The 19,283-nt window shown below is 43.5% G+C and overlaps 1 protein-coding gene across 1 annotated transcript; it reads right to left on the minus strand.

Annotated features, from left to right (window-relative positions):
- Positions 1 to 8,689: 8,689 nt before the first annotated feature.
- On the minus strand, positions 8,690 to 18,852 carry fignl1 (fidgetin-like 1). The gene is made up of 2 exons (XM_038991746.1): positions 18,729 to 18,852; positions 8,690 to 10,957 (listed from the first exon to the last, which is right to left on the minus strand). The coding sequence occupies exons 1-2, from the start codon at positions 18,805 to 18,807 to the stop codon at positions 8,997 to 8,999; spliced, it is 2,040 nt and encodes a 679-aa protein (XP_038847674.1). The 5' UTR covers positions 18,808 to 18,852; the 3' UTR covers positions 8,690 to 8,996.
- Between the last annotated feature and the right edge of the window lie 431 nt (positions 18,853 to 19,283).

Genomic DNA, 19,283 nt, shown 5'->3' on the forward strand with positions numbered 1-19,283 from the left:
ACACCCCAGAACACAGATAACTTGAGAGAAAAGAGTGCTTACACACAAAGAACCAGACTGCCAGGACAAAGAAAACCAGGGAGAAAATATCCACTGTCGCACACAGAGAACAGTGGGTGAATGCTAACACACAGAAGACCAGAGAGAGGATTGCCAGGCCACAGAGAAGATGTGGGTGAATGCTTCATGTCACACACAGAGATAACCTAGAAGAGTGAATTGCCTGGAAAACACAGAGAACAAGAGAGTGGACAACTAGCTAGCTAGGACACCGAGGATGAGGCAGTGGAACATGAGGCTGAGGCCAGGGCTCAGAGGACCAGGCCTAGCTGCCTGGAGAGAGAGGCGAGGCCCGGCAGATGAGTTCATCAGGGCTGTGCAGCGACAGGGGCATCCGTCCAGATGGCTGCAATGTGATCTGGCTAACAAAGGCTCCCCCTGCCAGAATCCCAAATCTCACCTCCACTTTCGGACAGTTTGCTAAAATAGGGCTACTCAACCACTTAAGAATCAGAGTGAACCATTCCATTAGAGAGGATCCTATTTGACAGATTATGTTCAGAGTAAAGGATTGGGCCTGTAACCGAAAGGAATCCGCGAGCCGACTACATGAAATCTGTCGATCTGCCCTTGAGCAAGGCACTTCACCCTAATTGCTCCAGGGTCACCACCAATAATGACTGATCCCTGGCCGTGACCCCACTCTCCGAGGGTGTCTCGGGGGGAGTTGGATATGCAAAAAATCACATGTCCATTTCACACCACACACATGTGTGAAACAGGACAAATATAAGCACCTCCTATTTGACCTTTGAGATCAAGGGGAAAAAAGCATAAAAGTTTAACATGCCCACAAGTCATATCTGTTAATCTTATGGACGGAAAGGGGTCCATCCATGGACTGCAAATGTTAGACTGGTGTTCACAGGTTTAGATTACCTTCATGGACGGTGGGCGGCTGTGATAGCTCAAACTGGGATGAGTGTAAGGACAAAAATACTGTGAAAGATGGATGTATGAGATTATTTGGCAGTCAACAACTCAAATAAATCTTAGAAAACATTTATTTAAAATTAGCCATACCTCAACAGGCAGACCGCAGTCTGTCAATTTTCCAATTTACTGCTATTGAGATTTGTAAACGTAGAACGCACAAGGTGAAATTTTGAAATTTGGTAATGCATGGGCAGTTTTCATCTAGTTATGTCATTTACTGACAGACGTTAGAGAGCTATTTATAACCTGTCAGAAATGTCCAGTTGACTACTAGCTAGATAAGTAAATTAGGCTAACCAGCTACCTAAATCTTGTATCATGGCCAGATTAGATGACAAGGGGCTTTTACCCCAAATGTGCCCCGTCACTCAGGTATCATATGAACACACATAAGACATGGCAAAATGGCAGGAAATTAGCTTTAACTGCAAAATAATTATCTCAGACCCATGGCAAAATGTGTAAAATTGCAGGAAATTAGCTTTAAAATGGCAAAATGCTCTCCGCCAACAAAAAGGGTGTGAGGTGGGCCCATTACTACGCCGTTAAATGACAATATACATCCGGACCTTTGCCACCTAGGACATTTGTGTGACCGGACTTTCTCAAATAGCAGTCGAGTACTCCTGACCTATGTCATCTTCAATAAACTTGACAGGGGTCCTTTTCCTTTGTAATGTAGCCTAGTACTGTTTAACTTCAATTCAAAGCCAAAACTCAACCCAACATTCCTAGAATTAGAAGTTGTTAAAGCTACAGTGGCAAGAAAAGGTATGTGAACCATTTGGAATTACCTGGATTTCTGCATAAATTGGTTATCAAATTTGATCTGATCTTCATCTAAGTCACAACAATAGACAAACATAGTGTGATTAAATTAATAACACACAAATTGTACTTTTGTCTACATTGAATACATAATTCAAACATTCACATTGTAGGTTAGAAAAAGTATGTGAACCCCTAGGGTAATGACTTCTCCAAAAGCTAATTGGAGTCAGGAGTCAGCTAACCTGGAGTCCAATCAAAGAGAAGAGATTGGCGACGTTGTTTAGAGCTGCCTTGCCCTATAAAAAAACTCACAAAATGTGAGTTTGCTATTCACAAGAAGCATTGCCTGATGTGAACCATGCCTCGAATAAAATAGATCTCAGAAGACCTAAGATTAAGAATTGTTGACTGGCTTAAAGCCGGAATGGGTTACAAAAGTATCTCTAAAAGCTTTGATGTTTGTCCTCAGTAAGACAAATTGTCTATAAATGGAGAAAGTTCAGCACTGTTGCTACTCTACCTAGGAGTGTCCGTCCTGCAAAGATGACTGCAAGAGCACAGCGCAGAATGCTCAATGAGGTTAAGAAGAATCCCAGAGTGTCAGCTAAAGACTTACAGAAATCTCTGGAACATGATAACATCTCTGTTGACGAGTCTATGATACGTAAAACACTAAACAAGAATGGTGTTCATGGGAGGACACCACGGAAGAAGCCACTGCTGTCCAAAAAAAACATTGTTGCCCGTCTGAAGTTTGCAAAAGTGCACTTGGATGTTCCACAGTGCTACTGCCAAAATATTCTGCGGACAGATGAAACTACAGTTGAGTTGTTTGGAAGGAACACACAACACTATGTGTGGAGAACAAAAAAGGCACAGCACACCAACATCAAAACCTCATCCCAACTGTAAAGTATGGTGGAGGGAGCATCATAGTTTGGGGCTGCCTCAGGGCCTGGACAGCTTGCAATCATCAATGGAAAAAATGAATTCCGAAGTTTATCAAGACATTTTGCAAGAATCTGTCTGCCAACGAAGCTCAACAGAAGTTGGCTGATGCAACAGGATAACAACCCAAAACACAGAAGTAAATCAACAACAGAATGGCTTCAACAGAAGAAAATATGCCTTTTGGAGTGGCCCAGTCAGAATCCTGACCTCAACTCGACTGAGATTACCTCAAAAGAGAAGTTCACACCAGATATCCCAATAATATTGCTGAACTTAAACAGTTTTGTAAAGAGGAATGGTCCAAAATTCATCCTGACCGTTGTACAGGTCTGATCCGCAACTACAGAAAATGTTTGGTTGAGGTTATTGCTGCCAAGGGAGGGTCAACCAGTTATTAAATCCAAGGGTTCACATACTTTTCCCACCCTGCACTGTGAAGGTTTACACAGTGTCTTCAATAAAGACATGAAAACATATAATTGTATGTGTTTTATTAGTTTAAGAAGACTGTATTTGTCTATTGTTGTGACCTAGATGAAGATCGTATCAAATTATATGACCAATTTATGCAGAAATCCAGGTATTTCCAAAGGGTTCACATACTGTTTCTTGCCACTGTACATGATGGTAGAATATGACATTATTCTGCGTGTCAAGTGTCTGGATTTGCCATCCCAGCACCAGAAGAATTCTGTGTATCTGTCCCGGTCCAGCTGTGGGGAGCCTTGCTGTTCTGACAAGCTTCCACCAACCCTCTGGCATGTGCGCACTACTTGCATTGCTGGCTGATTTTACAAAGTTTCAATACTGCAGCCAACCCCAGAACTCTGAAATATTAATCAGCGACTTGACAAAAATATAATGAAAAATACATGAAACCTTTTCATGGTCTTCCAGTTTTTCAAAGATTGTTTTATGAAAATTGTGTGCACAATCTATAATCGTCTCCTTCTCAACCAGTGACAGTCTATTTACAGAAAGGCATTCGACTTAAAAGGAGATAAACTACATTCAAAATCTCTGTTGACTCCTTGTACATCTGGAGAACTAAGACTTGGCAGAGAGGGCAAGTTTCAGCTTTAAGGGGAGGACAGACAGTCTTGCATTTGGTGAAACATAACTGAATAGCTTAGTGAGATGAGCAGGATACCAAAAGTACTTGTTTTGTGATCATTAAAATATGGATTCTTACAGAAACATTCAATTACAGTTTTCCTGTTTCCTGTCACATACCAGCTTAATAGCGTATGGTCACTGTGACAGGCAGAGGCAATACAAGGCAGATCAGTGGGCAAGCCTTAATAGATCAGGAATCTCCCATCCATTAATTAAGTCAATGTTTCAGGAACATTTTGGATTCTCCGTTTGAGAATTTGTTTTTATTTGATTTAAGTCAAATTCTCATTTACAATGACGGCCTACCAAAAGGCCTCCTGCGGGGACGGGGATTAAAAATTAAAATATAGGACAACACATCACGACAAGAGACACCACAACACTACATAAAGAGAGACCTAAGACAACAACATAGCATGGCAGCAACACATGAGAACACAGCATAGAAGCAACACAACAACAACAACATGGTAGCAACACAACATGGCAGCAGCACAAAACATGGTACAAACAATTGGGCATAGACAACAGCACAAAGGGCAAGAAGGTAGAGACAACAATACATCAGGCGACGCAGCCACAACTGTCAGTAAGTGTCCATGATTGAGTCTTTGAATGAAGAGATAAAACTGTCCAGTTTGAGTGTTTGTTGCAGCTCGTTCCAGTCGCTAGCTGCAGTGAACTGAAAAGAGGAGCGACCCAGGGATGTGTGTTCTTTCGGGACTTTAACAAAATGTGACTGGCAGAACAGATGTATGTGGAGGATGAGGGCTGCAGTAGGTATCTCAGATAGGGGGGAGTGAGGCCTAAGAGGGTTTTATAAATAAGCATCAGCCAGTTGGTCTTGCGACAGGTGTACAGAGATGACCGATTTCCAGGGGAGTATAGAGTGCAGTGATGTGTCCTATAAGGAGCATTGGTGGCAAATCTGATGGCCGAATGGTAAAGAACATCTAGCCGCTCGAGAGCACCCTTACCTGCCGATCTATAAATTACGTCTCCGTAATCTAGCATGGGTAGAATGGTCATCTGAATCAGGGTTAGTTTGGCAGCTAGGTGAAAGAGGAGCAATTATGAAAGAGGAAACCAAGTCTAGATTTAACCTTAGCCTGCAGCTTTGATATGTGCTGAGAGGACAGTGTCTAGCCATACTCCCAATAACTTGTATCAAGCTCTAAACCCTCAGAGGTAGCAATCACACCGGTGGGGAGAGGGGCATTCTTCTTACCAAACCACATGACCTTTGTTTTGGAGGTGTCTAGAACAAGGTTAAGGGTAGAGAAAGCCTGTTGGACACTAAGACAGCTTTGTTGTAGAGCGTTTAACACAAAAGCCGGGGAGGGGCCAGCTGAGTATAAGATTTTCATCTGCGTATAAATGGATGAGAGAGCTTCCTACTTCCTGAGCTATGTTGTTGATGTATATTGAGAAGAGAGTGGGGCCTAGGATCGAGCCTTGGACTACTCCCTTGGTGACAGGTAGTGGCTGAGACAACAGATGTTCTGAATTTATACACTGCACTCTTTGAGAGTGGTAGTTAGGAAACCAGGCCAAAGACCCCTCAGAGACACCAATACTCCTTAGTCGGCCCACAAGAATGGAATTGTCTACCGTATCAAAAAGCATTAGACTAGTCAATAACAATAGCAGCACAATACTGCTTAGAATAAAAGGCAATAGTGACATAATTTAGGACCTTTAAGGATGCAGTGACACATCCATAACCTGAGCTGAAACCAAATTGCATACTAGAGAGAATACTATAAACACGAAGAAAGCCAGTCAGTTGATTATTGACATGTTTTTCCAACACTTTTGATAAACAGGGCAAAATAGAAATTGGCCTATAACAGTTAGGATCAGCTTGATCTCCCCCTTAAATAAAGGATGCACCGTGGCTGCCTTCCAAGCAATAGGAACCTCCCCAGAGAGGAGAGACCGGTTAAAAAGGTCAGAGATACGCTTGTGATGATAGGGGCAGCAACCTTAAAGAAGAAAGGGTCTAAACCATCTGATCCAGATGTTTTTTGGGGGTCAAGTTTAAGGAGCTCCTTTAGCACCTTGGACTCAGTGACCGCCTGCAGGGAGAAACTTTGTAGTGGGGCAGGGGAAAAAGAGTGAGGAGCATCGGGGCTTGTCGCATTAGAAGGGGTGGGAGATGAGGAAATGTTAGATGGGCAAGGCTGAGTCAAATAGGAATCCTGAATTAATGAAGTGGTGATTGAAAAAGCTCAGCCATGTGCTCCTTGTCAGTAACAACCACATCATCAACATTAAGGGACATGGTCAGCTGTGAGAGGGAGGGTTTATTCTCCAGGTCTGTAACCATTTTCCAGAACTTCTTGGGGTTAGATCCACAGAGAGAACTGCGCCTTAAAGTAACTAACTTTGGCCTTCCGGATAGCCTGAATGCACTTATTTGCCTGAACGAGAGCTAGTTTGTCTGAGTATGCGTGTGCCTTTCACAGACCTGCCAACCCTGTCCAACTTTTTAGAGTACCAGACGCACGCGGAAATATTAGAGATACAACTCACCTGCATAGCACGCGCCGAATTGGGGTTCTCTTTCCCCTGCACGCTCGTGCGCACGCTGTTTGTGGGTCTGATCGCAGTTATAGAATTGTACCAAATCAAGTATTCTTGAAAGCATACCATTTACACATATGGTAAAAGTCACTAACAAGACATAATTAGAAAGAAGACAAAGGGCCTTTATTCTTGGAGATGTTTTATTTTATAAACAAATAATAAGTTATTTGTTTAGGTACAAAATGTACAAACGTCGCATCCACGATAAAACATTTTTTTAAACTCTGATATGATGAGAACAAATGTTTGAAGAAGAGCATCAGTATCAAATAAACATGTTATCCATAATAAAACCGAAAAAGCTATGATAGGAAACAGTGGGTGAGAACAAATCTTCTGGAGACCTTCAAATGTTCAGGAAATCATTTCCTAGACAGATTTGCCTGGTAGCTAGCAGATTTAGCCTTACGCAGCAGGGCATCAGGGTAGACTTCTCTGTGGCAAACAGTTCCTTTGGCAATCGTTGAAACCTTCTTGGTAACGAGGGCACTCAGCATGTCTGTACTGAGGGAAGCTCTGTACTGGGTTTTGTTCTTGGAAACGAGACTGAATATCAATATCCCCAGCATCACAGCCCCCCCCCCCCCCCCTTTTCATTGTGCCGATTTCTCTCTAGGCCTGATCTGTGCGCATGTTGACTAGACTCTGCTCAAAGGTTGTTGCCTGATAGAGTCTAAACTCCTCTTCCACCAGATCAACAGAGGCTCCCTCAGGAATAATGCAGGGAAAGCATGCCATGAAAAAGTTGAGGGATGAGAACTTGGCAGTCTGCCTTTTGGCAATGTCAGCGACCACTGCATGCTGAAGGAGCACATCTCCAAATGTAAATTTCAGCAACATGTAGTCTACTGCAAAATACAATTATTTTCTGACATCTGCATAGAAAGTCTTCAGATCCAGCTTGCCTTGGCCCCCAAGTTTAGTCTCTAAAGCAGAGCAACGCGTGTCACCTTACAAACAGGGCCAATCACTAGGGCCAGCTCACAAGTTTTAGACACGGTTCCTAATAAACACTAAAAGCTAAATAATTTTGAAAACATACAAACAAAAACAAATGATCGCATCGACACAGACCGCAAACTGGTTACCGCAAATGGAATCTGAACGCTGTTCGCTAGACGAGTCCGGTGTTTCAGCCTACGTAAAGGTTCCCATTGTATTTCTTTGCAGCGCATACATCAATTAAGATTTTCGAAATTGACAAAATCTCAAATCCAGTGCAAAGGCATTTTAGAAGCATTGCCTCTATAGCTAATACCGGACACTCATTCATTCTTCATCGCGCAGTCTTCTAAACTCCTGACTCCATTTAATGCCAAGATATTTCTATTTATTTTTGATTATACTTTTGTAATGCTTTTTGTGACTCGGATCATAATTACAGTTACAGTCTACCAGGTTGTGCGATCCTCGTAATGTTACGTGGAAAATACAACTAATGGGACGCAGAATTAAATGTACTGTATATCACACTCGCACAAATGAAGTTATTTTTCGTATTTCCATTTAATTTCTTTCACTAGCAAATGCGAGTGAACTGCTGGCACTTTAGAGCCCACTGAATTTTCATCTTATGTTCACTAACGTTAGCTTGAAACCATTAGTGTTTACCTTTCCACAACACAGGGAGTCGAAGGGATTTCTCCATGTATTTACTTACAGTTGACATTCGGCAAACTCAGCATCATAACAAACAGGAGGCGCAGACACCGGGTAGCTACGTCGAATAATTATGTTTTAATCTCCATGTCCGTTGACACAAACTCCATACAGGTCTGTGTGTTGCAGCTCGAGAATCCGGATGTTAGATTTACTCAGTGGATTTATTTTTTATTAAAATGTAAATAAAATAAAAATAAATAAATCAGGCCCTATTCATTTCGGCGTACTTTTTACTCGGATCTCGTACCTGCATACACGGACAGAGAATTGCGTAGTTGGTACGCAAAATGCGTGCGTGTTGGCAGGTCTGCTTTCGTCAAATGGAATTTTTGAGGTGGAGTAATTTTGCCAGATCACGGTCGAGTTTGAATGTAAACTGTAAGGGATGAAGATATGCAAGTGACAGGGAGACACTAGACCTCATTTAACAAACATTGATGATGACAAGAAACTGAAAGCTGACGTAGGCCTGATTTCATCTGCTTTGGATAAACAGGTAGCTAGCTAATGGAGTGAATAGGGAATATTTCCCGTAATCCGTCCTCAGAAAAACAGTCACATTTCCTCTCTGTGTTACAAAGGAAAACCCGTTTGCTGTGCAACGCAATAGAAAACATTTAGCAAATTTATTAGGAACATATTACTTACACCAATATCTTATTTAGTGAATCAACAGTGTAGAAAAACAAATAGCCTATATTTGGAAATAAACATTGTGCCATGGATTAGTAAATGAAAAATCAAGTTAACATAGACAGATTATTAAAATAGTCTCATTTTATGGTGGAGTCTGTTGCGGGAAATCTAAAATGCAATTTTATTTACTCAACATAAACTAAATATATCCCCAACAGCAGTAAATGGCAAATATAGGCTAATATGTATAATGCGAGTCATTACTGCTTCCCTGATCAACGACCACAACCAAAAGTATTGTTCCACTCCTCATAGAGCTCCAGGTCTTTGGCTGAGACGCTGGGCCTCACGACCCTCAGGGCCTCCTGGAAGTCACAGTGGAGGATGGGCCGCACCTGGTCGGCGGTGATGGTGGCAATGTCACTGAGCTGGATGCTCCGGATGGGGCCTAGCGCTGCCTCCCGGCACAGTCCTGTCATATCGGCCCCGGAAAAGCCCTTCGTCCCTGTGACCACGTTCTCCAGCTCTTCCTCTTCCAGCTGGCTTTTCTCGCAGGCCATGAGGCTAGAGACTATCTGCCGTCTTGCGGCTGCCTCGGGAAGGGGGATGTAGAGGCGTTTGGCAAGGCGGCGCCGAGCCGCCTCGTCTATCTCCTGAGGGCGGTTGGTGGCCCCCACCACCAGGATGCGGTCGTCGGCTGAGGTGGCCGCCCCGTCCAACTGAACCAGGAACTCAGTCTTTATCCGCCGGGATGACTCGTGCTCCCCGTCCGTACGCTGGGACAGCAGAGAGTCTATCTCGTCGATGAAGATGACTGCTGGCTGGTGGCAGCGGGCAATGGCGAAGAGTGCTCTCACCATTTTCTCTCCCTCCCCCACCCACTTTGAGGTGAGAGAGGAGGCGCTGATGCTGAAGAAGGTGGCGCCTGACTGGCAAGCAATGCACTTCCCAATCAGAGTTTTTCCTGTCCCCGGGGGCCCGAATAGGAGGATGCCTTTGGGTGGACCACGGAGGCCAGTGAAGATGTCAGGCCGGAGCATAGGCCACACAACAATCTCCTTGATGGTGGCTTTGGCAAACTCCAGGCCAGCAATGTCATCCCAGGCTACGGGCGGCCCGTGGTCCATAATTTCACTCATGATCAGCTCGATGATCTTTGGCTCAAAGTTTTTCAGACGCTCGTCTACTGGCTGAGTCTCCTGGCCATTGTTACTCCCGACCCCACCCTCCTTGTCCTCCTGCCTTGGCATTGGGGACACAAATTTGGAAAATGTCCCCCGTGGCCTGTTGGCCCCCAGTGACTTCTTCGTGGCATTCCCCATGGCAACCACCGTCCCAGGGGGCTGCTGAGCTCTCTGGGGCTGGTGGGAGTGCTTTTTCTGCTGATCAACAATAAACTGCTCCCTTGCCGTTTTGAAGTTAGTGCCACCACCACTTTGGTCTTGCCCTCTAGATGCCCCCCCTCTGCCACTCTCTCCACAGGAGTTATAGAATGTCTTCCTCTTGGAGGGGTTAGAGTTGAAGAAGACAGACTGGTTCGCTTCAGGGCCTGGGTTTGGATGTGGTGGAGCTGAGGAGTGCTGGCCAAACAGAGACTGAGCACTTCCTGAGGGGCCAGCAGAGGAATTGGGGTGGCTGGGGAATCCCTCAGGGCCTCTTGGTCTCTCTGCAGTAATACTCTGTAAATTGCTGAAAGTGCTGTTGCCCGCAGCCTTGGGCCATGATGTGGGTCCCAGGGGTTTGAATGGAGGCTCTGCAGCTCTGAGTCCAGTGGAGGAAACAACAGGCAGGGAGCTGCCTCTGCTCTCTTGTCCAACAGTGACGTCAACATCTGCAGGTGCCACCAGGGACTTTCCACCCCCTGTCCCAGCCTGAATCATCTTCTGCACGCACGGCAGCTCCAGCACATTCGCAGTTGTCAGGGACGACTCCCATTTGTCACTGTGGTTCCTCTGACTGCGGGCCAGGTGCAGTGCGCTCTCTGCATAGTTGTTAAGCCCTGTGCGAGGGTCGTCCGAGTCCAGCACTGCGGCATAGCGCTCAGAGTAAGTCCTGAGCAGGCTGGCCGTGCCGGCCTGAGAGAGCTGGGAGCTCGCCCATGCATATTGAATGGCGAGGATGTGCGCCCGATAGGCGTCTGCCGTCTGCTCAGGTGCGCAGGTGCCAGATGAAATGTCAAAGGACCTCCTCTGCCACTCGCCTAGGTGTGCACCACTCATGCCTGGCGTGCTCCAACCTGTTTGAGAAATGGGGGACAGGACTCATTAAAAATGCATGACCCAAGAAGCAGCCAGGCAAACAATAACACACAGAGAACAGTCATTTTATAAATTCCATGAGCCTCAGTAAGTTGTGTTGACAGCCTGGTCTCATAGACTAGATTTAACATAGTAAATCTGGGACACTCATTAGTATGATATGTTACGTTTGGTATGGTTACATTAAGACAGAAGGTTACTTAAGGCAAAAACGAAAGAGGGTGGTTGGTCAGGGTGGGCGTATAACGCAAATGTCTTGCAACCCAAAGGTTGCCCGTTCGAATCTCATCACAGACAACTTTAGCAACTTATTACTTTTCAGCTACTTTAAAACTACTAGCATGTTAGTTAACCCTTCCCCTAGCCTTAACCAAACGCCTAACGTTAACCCCTAACCTAGCTAACATTATCCACCTAGCTAACGTTAGCATTAGCCAGCAAACCACCTAGCTAATGTTGGCTACAACAAATTGGACTTCGTAACATATTATACGAATTGCAATTTGTAGTAACATATCATACGAAATTGATGATTGACATCCACAAATAAATACATACTCATCATAAGACGGAATTCCCCTCGACGAAATTGGGGAAAACTAACATTATTTCCCATTGAACCACATTGTAACAGAGCAATCTTTGTAATAGTAATAAGCGTTATCACCTGTAACCAACTGCTGAAGCATAGTAGCTATAGAAAGCTACCGATTCTCGACTTCGGCGATGTCACCTACAAAATAGCCTCCAACACTCAACAAATTGGATGCAGTCTATCACAGTGCCATCCGTTTTGTCACCAAAGCCCCATATACTACCCACCACTGCGACCTGTACGCTCTCGTTGGCTGGCCCTCGCTTCATATTCATCGCCAAACCAACTGGCTCCAGGTCATCTACAAGTCTTTGCTAGGTAAAGCCCCGCCTTATCTCAGCTCACTGGTCACCATAGCAGCGCCCACCCCTAGCACACGCTCCAGCAGGTATATCTCACAGGTCACCCCCAAAGCCTATTCCCCCTTTCCTTCCAGTTCTCTGCTGCCAATGACTGGAACAAACTGCAAAAAATAAAAAACAATCACTGAAGCTGGAGACTCATTTCTCCCTCACTAGTTTTAAGCACCAGCTGTCAGAGCAGCTCACAGATCACTGCACCTTTACATAGCCCATCCAACTACCTCATCCCAATACTGTATTTATCTATCTTGCTCCTTTGCACCCCAGTATCTCTACCTGCACATTCATCTTCTGCACATCTATTCACTCCAGTGGTTAATTGGTATATTGTAATTACTTCGCCACCATGGCCTATTTATTGCCTTACCTCCCTTGCACACAAAGTATATAGACTTTATTATTGACTATGTTTGTCTATTCCATGTGTTGTTGTATGTGTCAAACTGCTTTGATTTATCTTGGCCAGATCGCAGTTGTAAATGAGAACTTGTTCTCAACTAGCCTACCTGGTTAAATCAAAGGCGAATTTAAAAAAAGAAAAGATTATTCAGCCCGTTATACCAAGCCAAAATAAGTTCAGGAATAAAAATGTGCTTAACAAGTCACATAATATTTTGCACGGACTCACTCTGTGCAATAATAGTGTTTAACATGATTTTTTAATGACCACCTCATCTCTGTACCCACACATATCTGTAAGGTCCCTCTGACAAGCAGTGCATTTCAAACACAGATTCAAGAAGGACCAGGGAGGTTTCCCAATGCCTCGCAAAGGACAACTATTGGTAGATGGGTAAAAAAAATAAAGCAGACATTGAATATCGCTTTGAGCATGGTGACATTATTAATTACACTTTGGATGGAATACCAATACACCCAGTCACTACAAAGATACAGGCGTCCTTCCTAACTCAGTTGACGGAGAGGAAGGAAACCGCCCAGAGATTTCCCCATTAGGCCAATGGTGACTTTAAAACAGTTACAGGGTTCAATTGCTGTGATAGGAGAAAACTGGGGATGGATCAACATTGTAGTTACTCCACAAAACTAACATAATTGACAGAGGGAAAAGAATGAAGACTGTACAAAATAAACAAATATTCCAAAACATGCATCCTTTTTGCAAAAATACTGCAAAATATCTGGCAAAGCAAGTAACTTTTTGTCCTGAATACAAAGTGCTATGTTTGGGGCAAATCCAATACAACACTAAGTATCACTCTCCATATTTGCAAGCATAGTGGTGGCTGTATCATGTTATGGGTATGCTTGTAATAGTTAAGGACTGGTGAGTTTTTCAGGATAAAAAAATGAAATGTAATGAAGCTGAGCACAGAATCCTGGAGGAAAACCTGGTTCAGTCTGCTTTCCACAAGACACTGGGAGATTAAATAACCTTTCAGCAGGACAATAAACTAAAACAAGGCCAAATCTACACTGGAGTTCCTTACCAAGAAGACAGTGAATGTTCCAGAGTGTTAGTTTTGACTTAAATCTGCTTGAAAATCTATGGCAAGACTTAAATGGTTGTCTAGCAATGATCAACAATCAATTTGACAAAGCTTGAAGAATTTTGAAAATAATAATTGGCAAATATTGTACAATCCAACTGTGCAAAGCTCTTAAGAGTATTACCCAGAAAGACTCACAGCTGTAGTCACTGCCAAAAGTGATTCTAACATGTATTGACTCATGGGTGTGAATATTTACGTAAATTAGACATTTCTGTATTTAATTTTCAATAAATTGGCAAAAATATCTAAAAACATGTTTTCACTTTGTCATTATGGGGTATTGTGTGTAGATGGGTGAGATTTTTTAAATATATTTATACATTTTGAATTCAGGCTGTAACAAAATATGGAATAAGTCATAGGGTATGATTACTTTCTGAAGGCACTGTATGCCCTTTTAAGAAGTAATTTCCCCTTTAAGAGCTCTGACGCAGCTGCGCCTAACAGACAATTGATGCTTGATCCGAAAATGTGGTCGGCTGCGCCGTATGGATGGTGTGACGCAATTACCAAGCCTCCAGAGGAACACAGAGGCCGAATGGTGCTCCGTACTGTATCGCCGTGTGCCTCTCAATTTTTTTTTACATTGTGAAGGGCTCCGTGTTGACATGATTGGTAAACAGTAGGTGAGGGCGAGAGGTCCGGTATGAACAAACAGCTCTGCACTGCTCGGAAAAGCGCAAGAAGTATGAATGCCCTGACTTCTGCAGAGGTAATATCACCGTAAATGCTGCACGGCCAATGCAGACGTCGGAATGACCATGCAGCGCCTTTAAAAAAGGGGTCTATAGACGATAGCAAAGAGGTCCGACGGAGCTTAGAGCAGTGTGGAACAACTGGAAACTCGGAAATCTCAGACTTCAGTGAGTTCAAGACAACTGGGAACTCGGGGAAAACGGTCATCCAATTTGGGCTTCTTTCTGGAGCTCCGACCTGAAGATCATAGACATCATTATTCGACCTAGTTTTTTTGGCCCCCCCCAGAGTTCCCAGTTGTCTTGAAAGCACCATAAATCCAGAGAATGCCAGACTTTGATGACAAATTATTGAATATTGTAAGAGCTTTCATTGTCTGCTTATATGCCTCCTTTATTTATCCTACGATTCTGACTTGGTGCCCCCTGGGGGAATACTGTAAGAACGGCCCATGTTCTGAATTCTGTCGCTGTACATTTCAAAAGTGCTGAACAAATAGTTATATTGACTGAATCCGTCCTAGCTCGCTCATTAACATCTTAAATCGAAATTACGGATTGCCTCTTATCCGCTTGTCGTTCCCTTATGCCATAGTTTGTACATCTCAATTGTCAGTAAAAACCACATTTGCTTAGGCAAGTCAGCCATGTTTTTTTTTTTTTAAGGCAGTAAATGAGGCTGAATGAACTGTTTTGCTGCCAGAAAAGGCTCTGCTTTATGTAGGCCCTAACAGTTTGTGGGCACCGTTTGTCACGGTTATAGTGCAATGAATATATGGTTTAGTGTTGTGTAGTGGCTTTAATGGCATGCATCTAAAAAAATGTTCTAGAGTTTGCCCCACCAAGATTTACATGCTAAAATTGCCACTGCAGCTGAGGATCCTTTGGACACCGACATTAAGCAGCAGGTGGATGACTTAAAGAAATGATAGCAGGAGTTACAGAAACAGCAGCAGAGTCCAGCAAAGGCCATCTACGATGTCATAGTACCATGGATGGTGTCTATTACTGCTGATCAACATCTCCCATTTGTCTCACTGCAAAAAATGTTGCATGCTTTTTGGTTCCAACCGCAATGTCTTTGTGAGACGCAGAGCAGATGAACATATCTCTGCATGTGTGGTTCCCACAGTGAAGCATGGAGGAGGTGTGATGGTGCTTTGCTGGTGGTACCGTCTGTGATTTATTTAGAATTCAAGGCACACTTAACCAGCATGGATACCACAGCATTCTGCAGCGATACACCATCCCATCTGGTTTACGCTTAGTGGGACTATCATTTGTTTTTCAACAGGACAATGACCCAACACACCTCCAGGCAAAGTAAGGGCTATTTGATCAATAAGGAGAGTGACGGAGTGCTGCATCAGATGACCTGGACTTCACAATCACCCGACCTCAAACCAATCGAGATGGTTTGGGATAAGTTGGACCGCAGAGTGAAGGAAAAGCAGCCAACAAGTACTCAGCATATGTGGGAACTCCTTCAAGAATGTTAGAAAAGCATTCCAGGTGAAGCTGGTTGAGAGAATGCCAAGAGTGTGCAAATCTGTCATAAAACCAAAGGGTGGCTACTTTGAAGAATATAAAATATATTTTGATTTGATTAACACTTTTTTGGTTACTACATGATTCCATATGTGTTATTTCATAGTTTTGATGTCTTCACTTATTTTACAATGTAGAAAATAGTAAAAATAAAGAAAAACCCTTGAATAAGTAAGTGTGTCCAAACTTTTGACTGGTACTGTACTTGTGGACATGTTTTCAAAACCACACTCCAACATTTACTGTAGGGTTCCATGTGTGAAAGCAGCATCCTGGAAAGACACTTGACCAACTGGTGTGTGGATGTAGTCCTTTGTGTTGTTGCACACGTCTATTGCAACTCTGGTTGCCCTTTCTGCCGACATGTTTCTTGGGTCCAGGAAGCTGGTGTCGCCTTGTACAACCTTGTCTTCACTGCTCTGGAAGTAGGTCCCACACAGTGGGTGTGGAGTGGTCAACAAATGTGAGGTGGATGTACCGTGTTGATGAATCTGTGTTGTGTTGTCAGTGTCTGTGGTGCAAAGGTAGTTGTGGAAGGCCACACATGGCTTCGCAATGGTCTCAGCTTTGTCTGGGGCAACCTCAAGGGCTCATCCCAGGATCCTCCATCTTGCAGCAAGGATCCCAAAGCAGTTCTTTGAAATTATTCTGGCTCCTGAGTGGCAATAGTTGTAGATCTTCTTGGCGTCATCAAGGCCAGAAGAACCTTTGAATAAAAGGGTTACCATTAGTATTGAAAAGGACCATGAAAGCTATCAAATGTGTACTGTCATAACTGTGTGGCCTATACTTTGGACATAGGACCCATCCTCTTATAGGGATGCCAGATCACTTTTATGTGAGGCATATCATTACAACGTTTATATTGGTATAATTTTCACATATGTATATAGTCACATGTATTTAGCGCATCTTACCTGGATATGGTTGGTACCTTGCATCGCAGACTGCCATCAGGACCATTGAGAAAAATTGATTTTAGTTGTAGTAATCGCTGCCCGAGCTTGCCGGATCTCGGATCTGAACATGTTTTCTGTCGACAGCTCATGCACAAAACGGATAATTCCAGCAGTACCCCGAACCTCTGGCAATTTCTGCCCATTAAGCAACAAAATCTTCCTTCAGGACATGCCAGATAGTGTGGCACACTTCCATGACGATGGCACAAACTGTTGAGATTCCTAACTTATAAACTCTCAGCGATACTTTTCTGTGTTCTGCCACTCGCTAAAAACCCAAAGGGTCACAGACAGCCTTTCTGCAGCACTTACAGGCAAGCTGTGAGTTCTCTCGTGCGAGATGTATGGGGCAAGTCGCTGAAGCAAGTCGGCAAATCTGGCAACCGACATCCGAAAGTATTGAAAATGTCATTAAGCATAGAGTAGTAGTAGTGTCAAAGGTAGTAGTGTCAAAAGTAAAAGTAGTGTCATTAAGCATAGAACACCAGACTAGTCTGGCATGCAACTAGCATTTGTAAACGGGCATATAATACCAGATCCGGAAGTTCAAACGCCTTCGCTAGCTAGAGTCAAAGAGTGCCTCACCCCCTCTTGAATGGTAAACTACCTTGGCTCCCCAAGCCCCCAGTGGATATACACTACACAAAACAGACTTCCTCTCTGGATGGAACGCAACATAGAGTCTGCTGCCACCTTAAACCATTCTTGAGTGCCACAATTGAATGAGTATAGGAATAAACCTGGTAGCAATGTAAAACTGGGATCCCCTCTTTAAAAAAAAAAACAAAGGCCAAAACTGCTTTCAAAAGTGTTTTCCTGCTGTTTGCTTTAAGAATTGTTGTGCATTGACTGCTTGAACACATGTTTCTTTCCTATGCCTCTAGCATTAAATGCGTCTCAAGAAGAATATTTATCTCGCATAGCACACACAAGCCGACTAGGTAAATATGTAAACTATTCTACTATGGGGTTGTCTGATTTTGTTTTAGTAACATTACATTGCAAAAAATAGTAGCACTGGAAAGTTACATCCTGAGTGACACAGTATAGGCTTTGAATTACTTTGCCAGCAGCTACAGTAGGCTACACACCGCTGTCTGAGTTGAGCGCATTATTTGACTATTTAATTCCCTCCATCGGAACATCGGAGTGTCATCAACAATCATGCGGAGAAAATAAAATATTTGATTATATATTTCGTGGAACAGACATGCTTCTGTCTGTATTAGGCAATGCAATTTCCAAAACTGCACAGAACAAGAAAATTGTGTTTGAAAAAGGTAACGTTTTTGCTGTGAGCCAAGGTGATAATGGGATATTTCCCCCCCAAGGCGGGCGGGGCGCAGACGTTCTGTCTATTATCTGACTGTAAATATACCAAACATAACATATCATACTAATTTGAGTGTCCTGGATCTACCCCCGAGTCCAGTTGGTGTTGAAGAGAACGTCACATTACTTCACTTATTCAATGTGTCATGTCAAGTAGCGAACTTCACATTTTAGCCATATGGCACATTTCCGAACTCCAGTTGGGATTATGAATATAACGTCCGAAAGTGGAAGATAATGTTTTTGGAAAATATTTACCCACTAGCCTCGGCGTCACGGTCCCCTAAATTACTGTTGTCATTTGTGTTCAAGGTTGTCTTTTTTTTTTACTCGTTCCGGGCATATTTTCGTAACACCTGGCTGGATAACGAAGTGCAGCGCGACTGGAACAAGATGAACTGTAAATTTAGCGGGCACATTTTGCAGGCGACCAGGCTAGGAAAATGGACAGCTTAATCAAAAATAACTGCTTATTCTGTTCACATAGTGGCTAGCACTATTTGTATTTCAATCTTCTCGATGGAGCAGTGTGGATAAAGGTAACATTTGGAGTACAGTGGCATATCCCATCCCTGCATTGAGGTACGCGTCGGATCCACGGTGTCTTAATGTAATGTAACAATGATTGCGTTCTGACCCAGTGCACGTCGTAAACAAGCGCGGTAGGATCGGTATCTTCTAGCTAGTTAGCTAAGCTAGCTAATTTACAAATTTAACTGGCGTGCTAGACAGATCTCGACTTACCACAGATACGTAACAAACAGTTGTAGCTGGAAAAATAGAGAATAACTTTTTGCACCATGGAAAAGTGGTTATATCCCATTCACAGGCCCAGCTGGTACAACAATGCTTCCCGTCCATAGGAAGAGGAGAAGCGAGAGGTTTTACTCCGCCCACGAAGTGACGAAATGTTGTATGGAGGTAAATTAATTTCGAATTTGGTCAACAATAACATATATTGCTACGTGAGGTTTATTTGTTCGAATATAAGTTTCGTAATGGTTAGGTTGTTACGAATGGACTGATATAAGTGGACGCACGAGGCATTTTGGTAACTTTGGGGGGGAAAACGACTTTATAGCCCGTTGTCATAGCAACAGATAGGGGACTTGTCAAAGATATTTCACTGTGGAGTGCCAGAGGGCGTAAATTCAGATAATTATCAGATTGTCCGTTCTTAAATTCAGAGCGTTTTTGCTCTCAGAGCGTACATTCGAGTGTTCTGACATCACAACTGTAGTTAAGCACCCAAGCTAACTGGCTAAAGTTAGCTAGCTTGTTAGCTACTTCCAGACATAA

Source organism: Salvelinus namaycush, chromosome 4, assembly GCF_016432855.1.
Source record: "Salvelinus namaycush isolate Seneca chromosome 4, SaNama_1.0, whole genome shotgun sequence".
Taxonomy (NCBI): domain Eukaryota; kingdom Metazoa; phylum Chordata; class Actinopteri; order Salmoniformes; family Salmonidae; genus Salvelinus; species Salvelinus namaycush.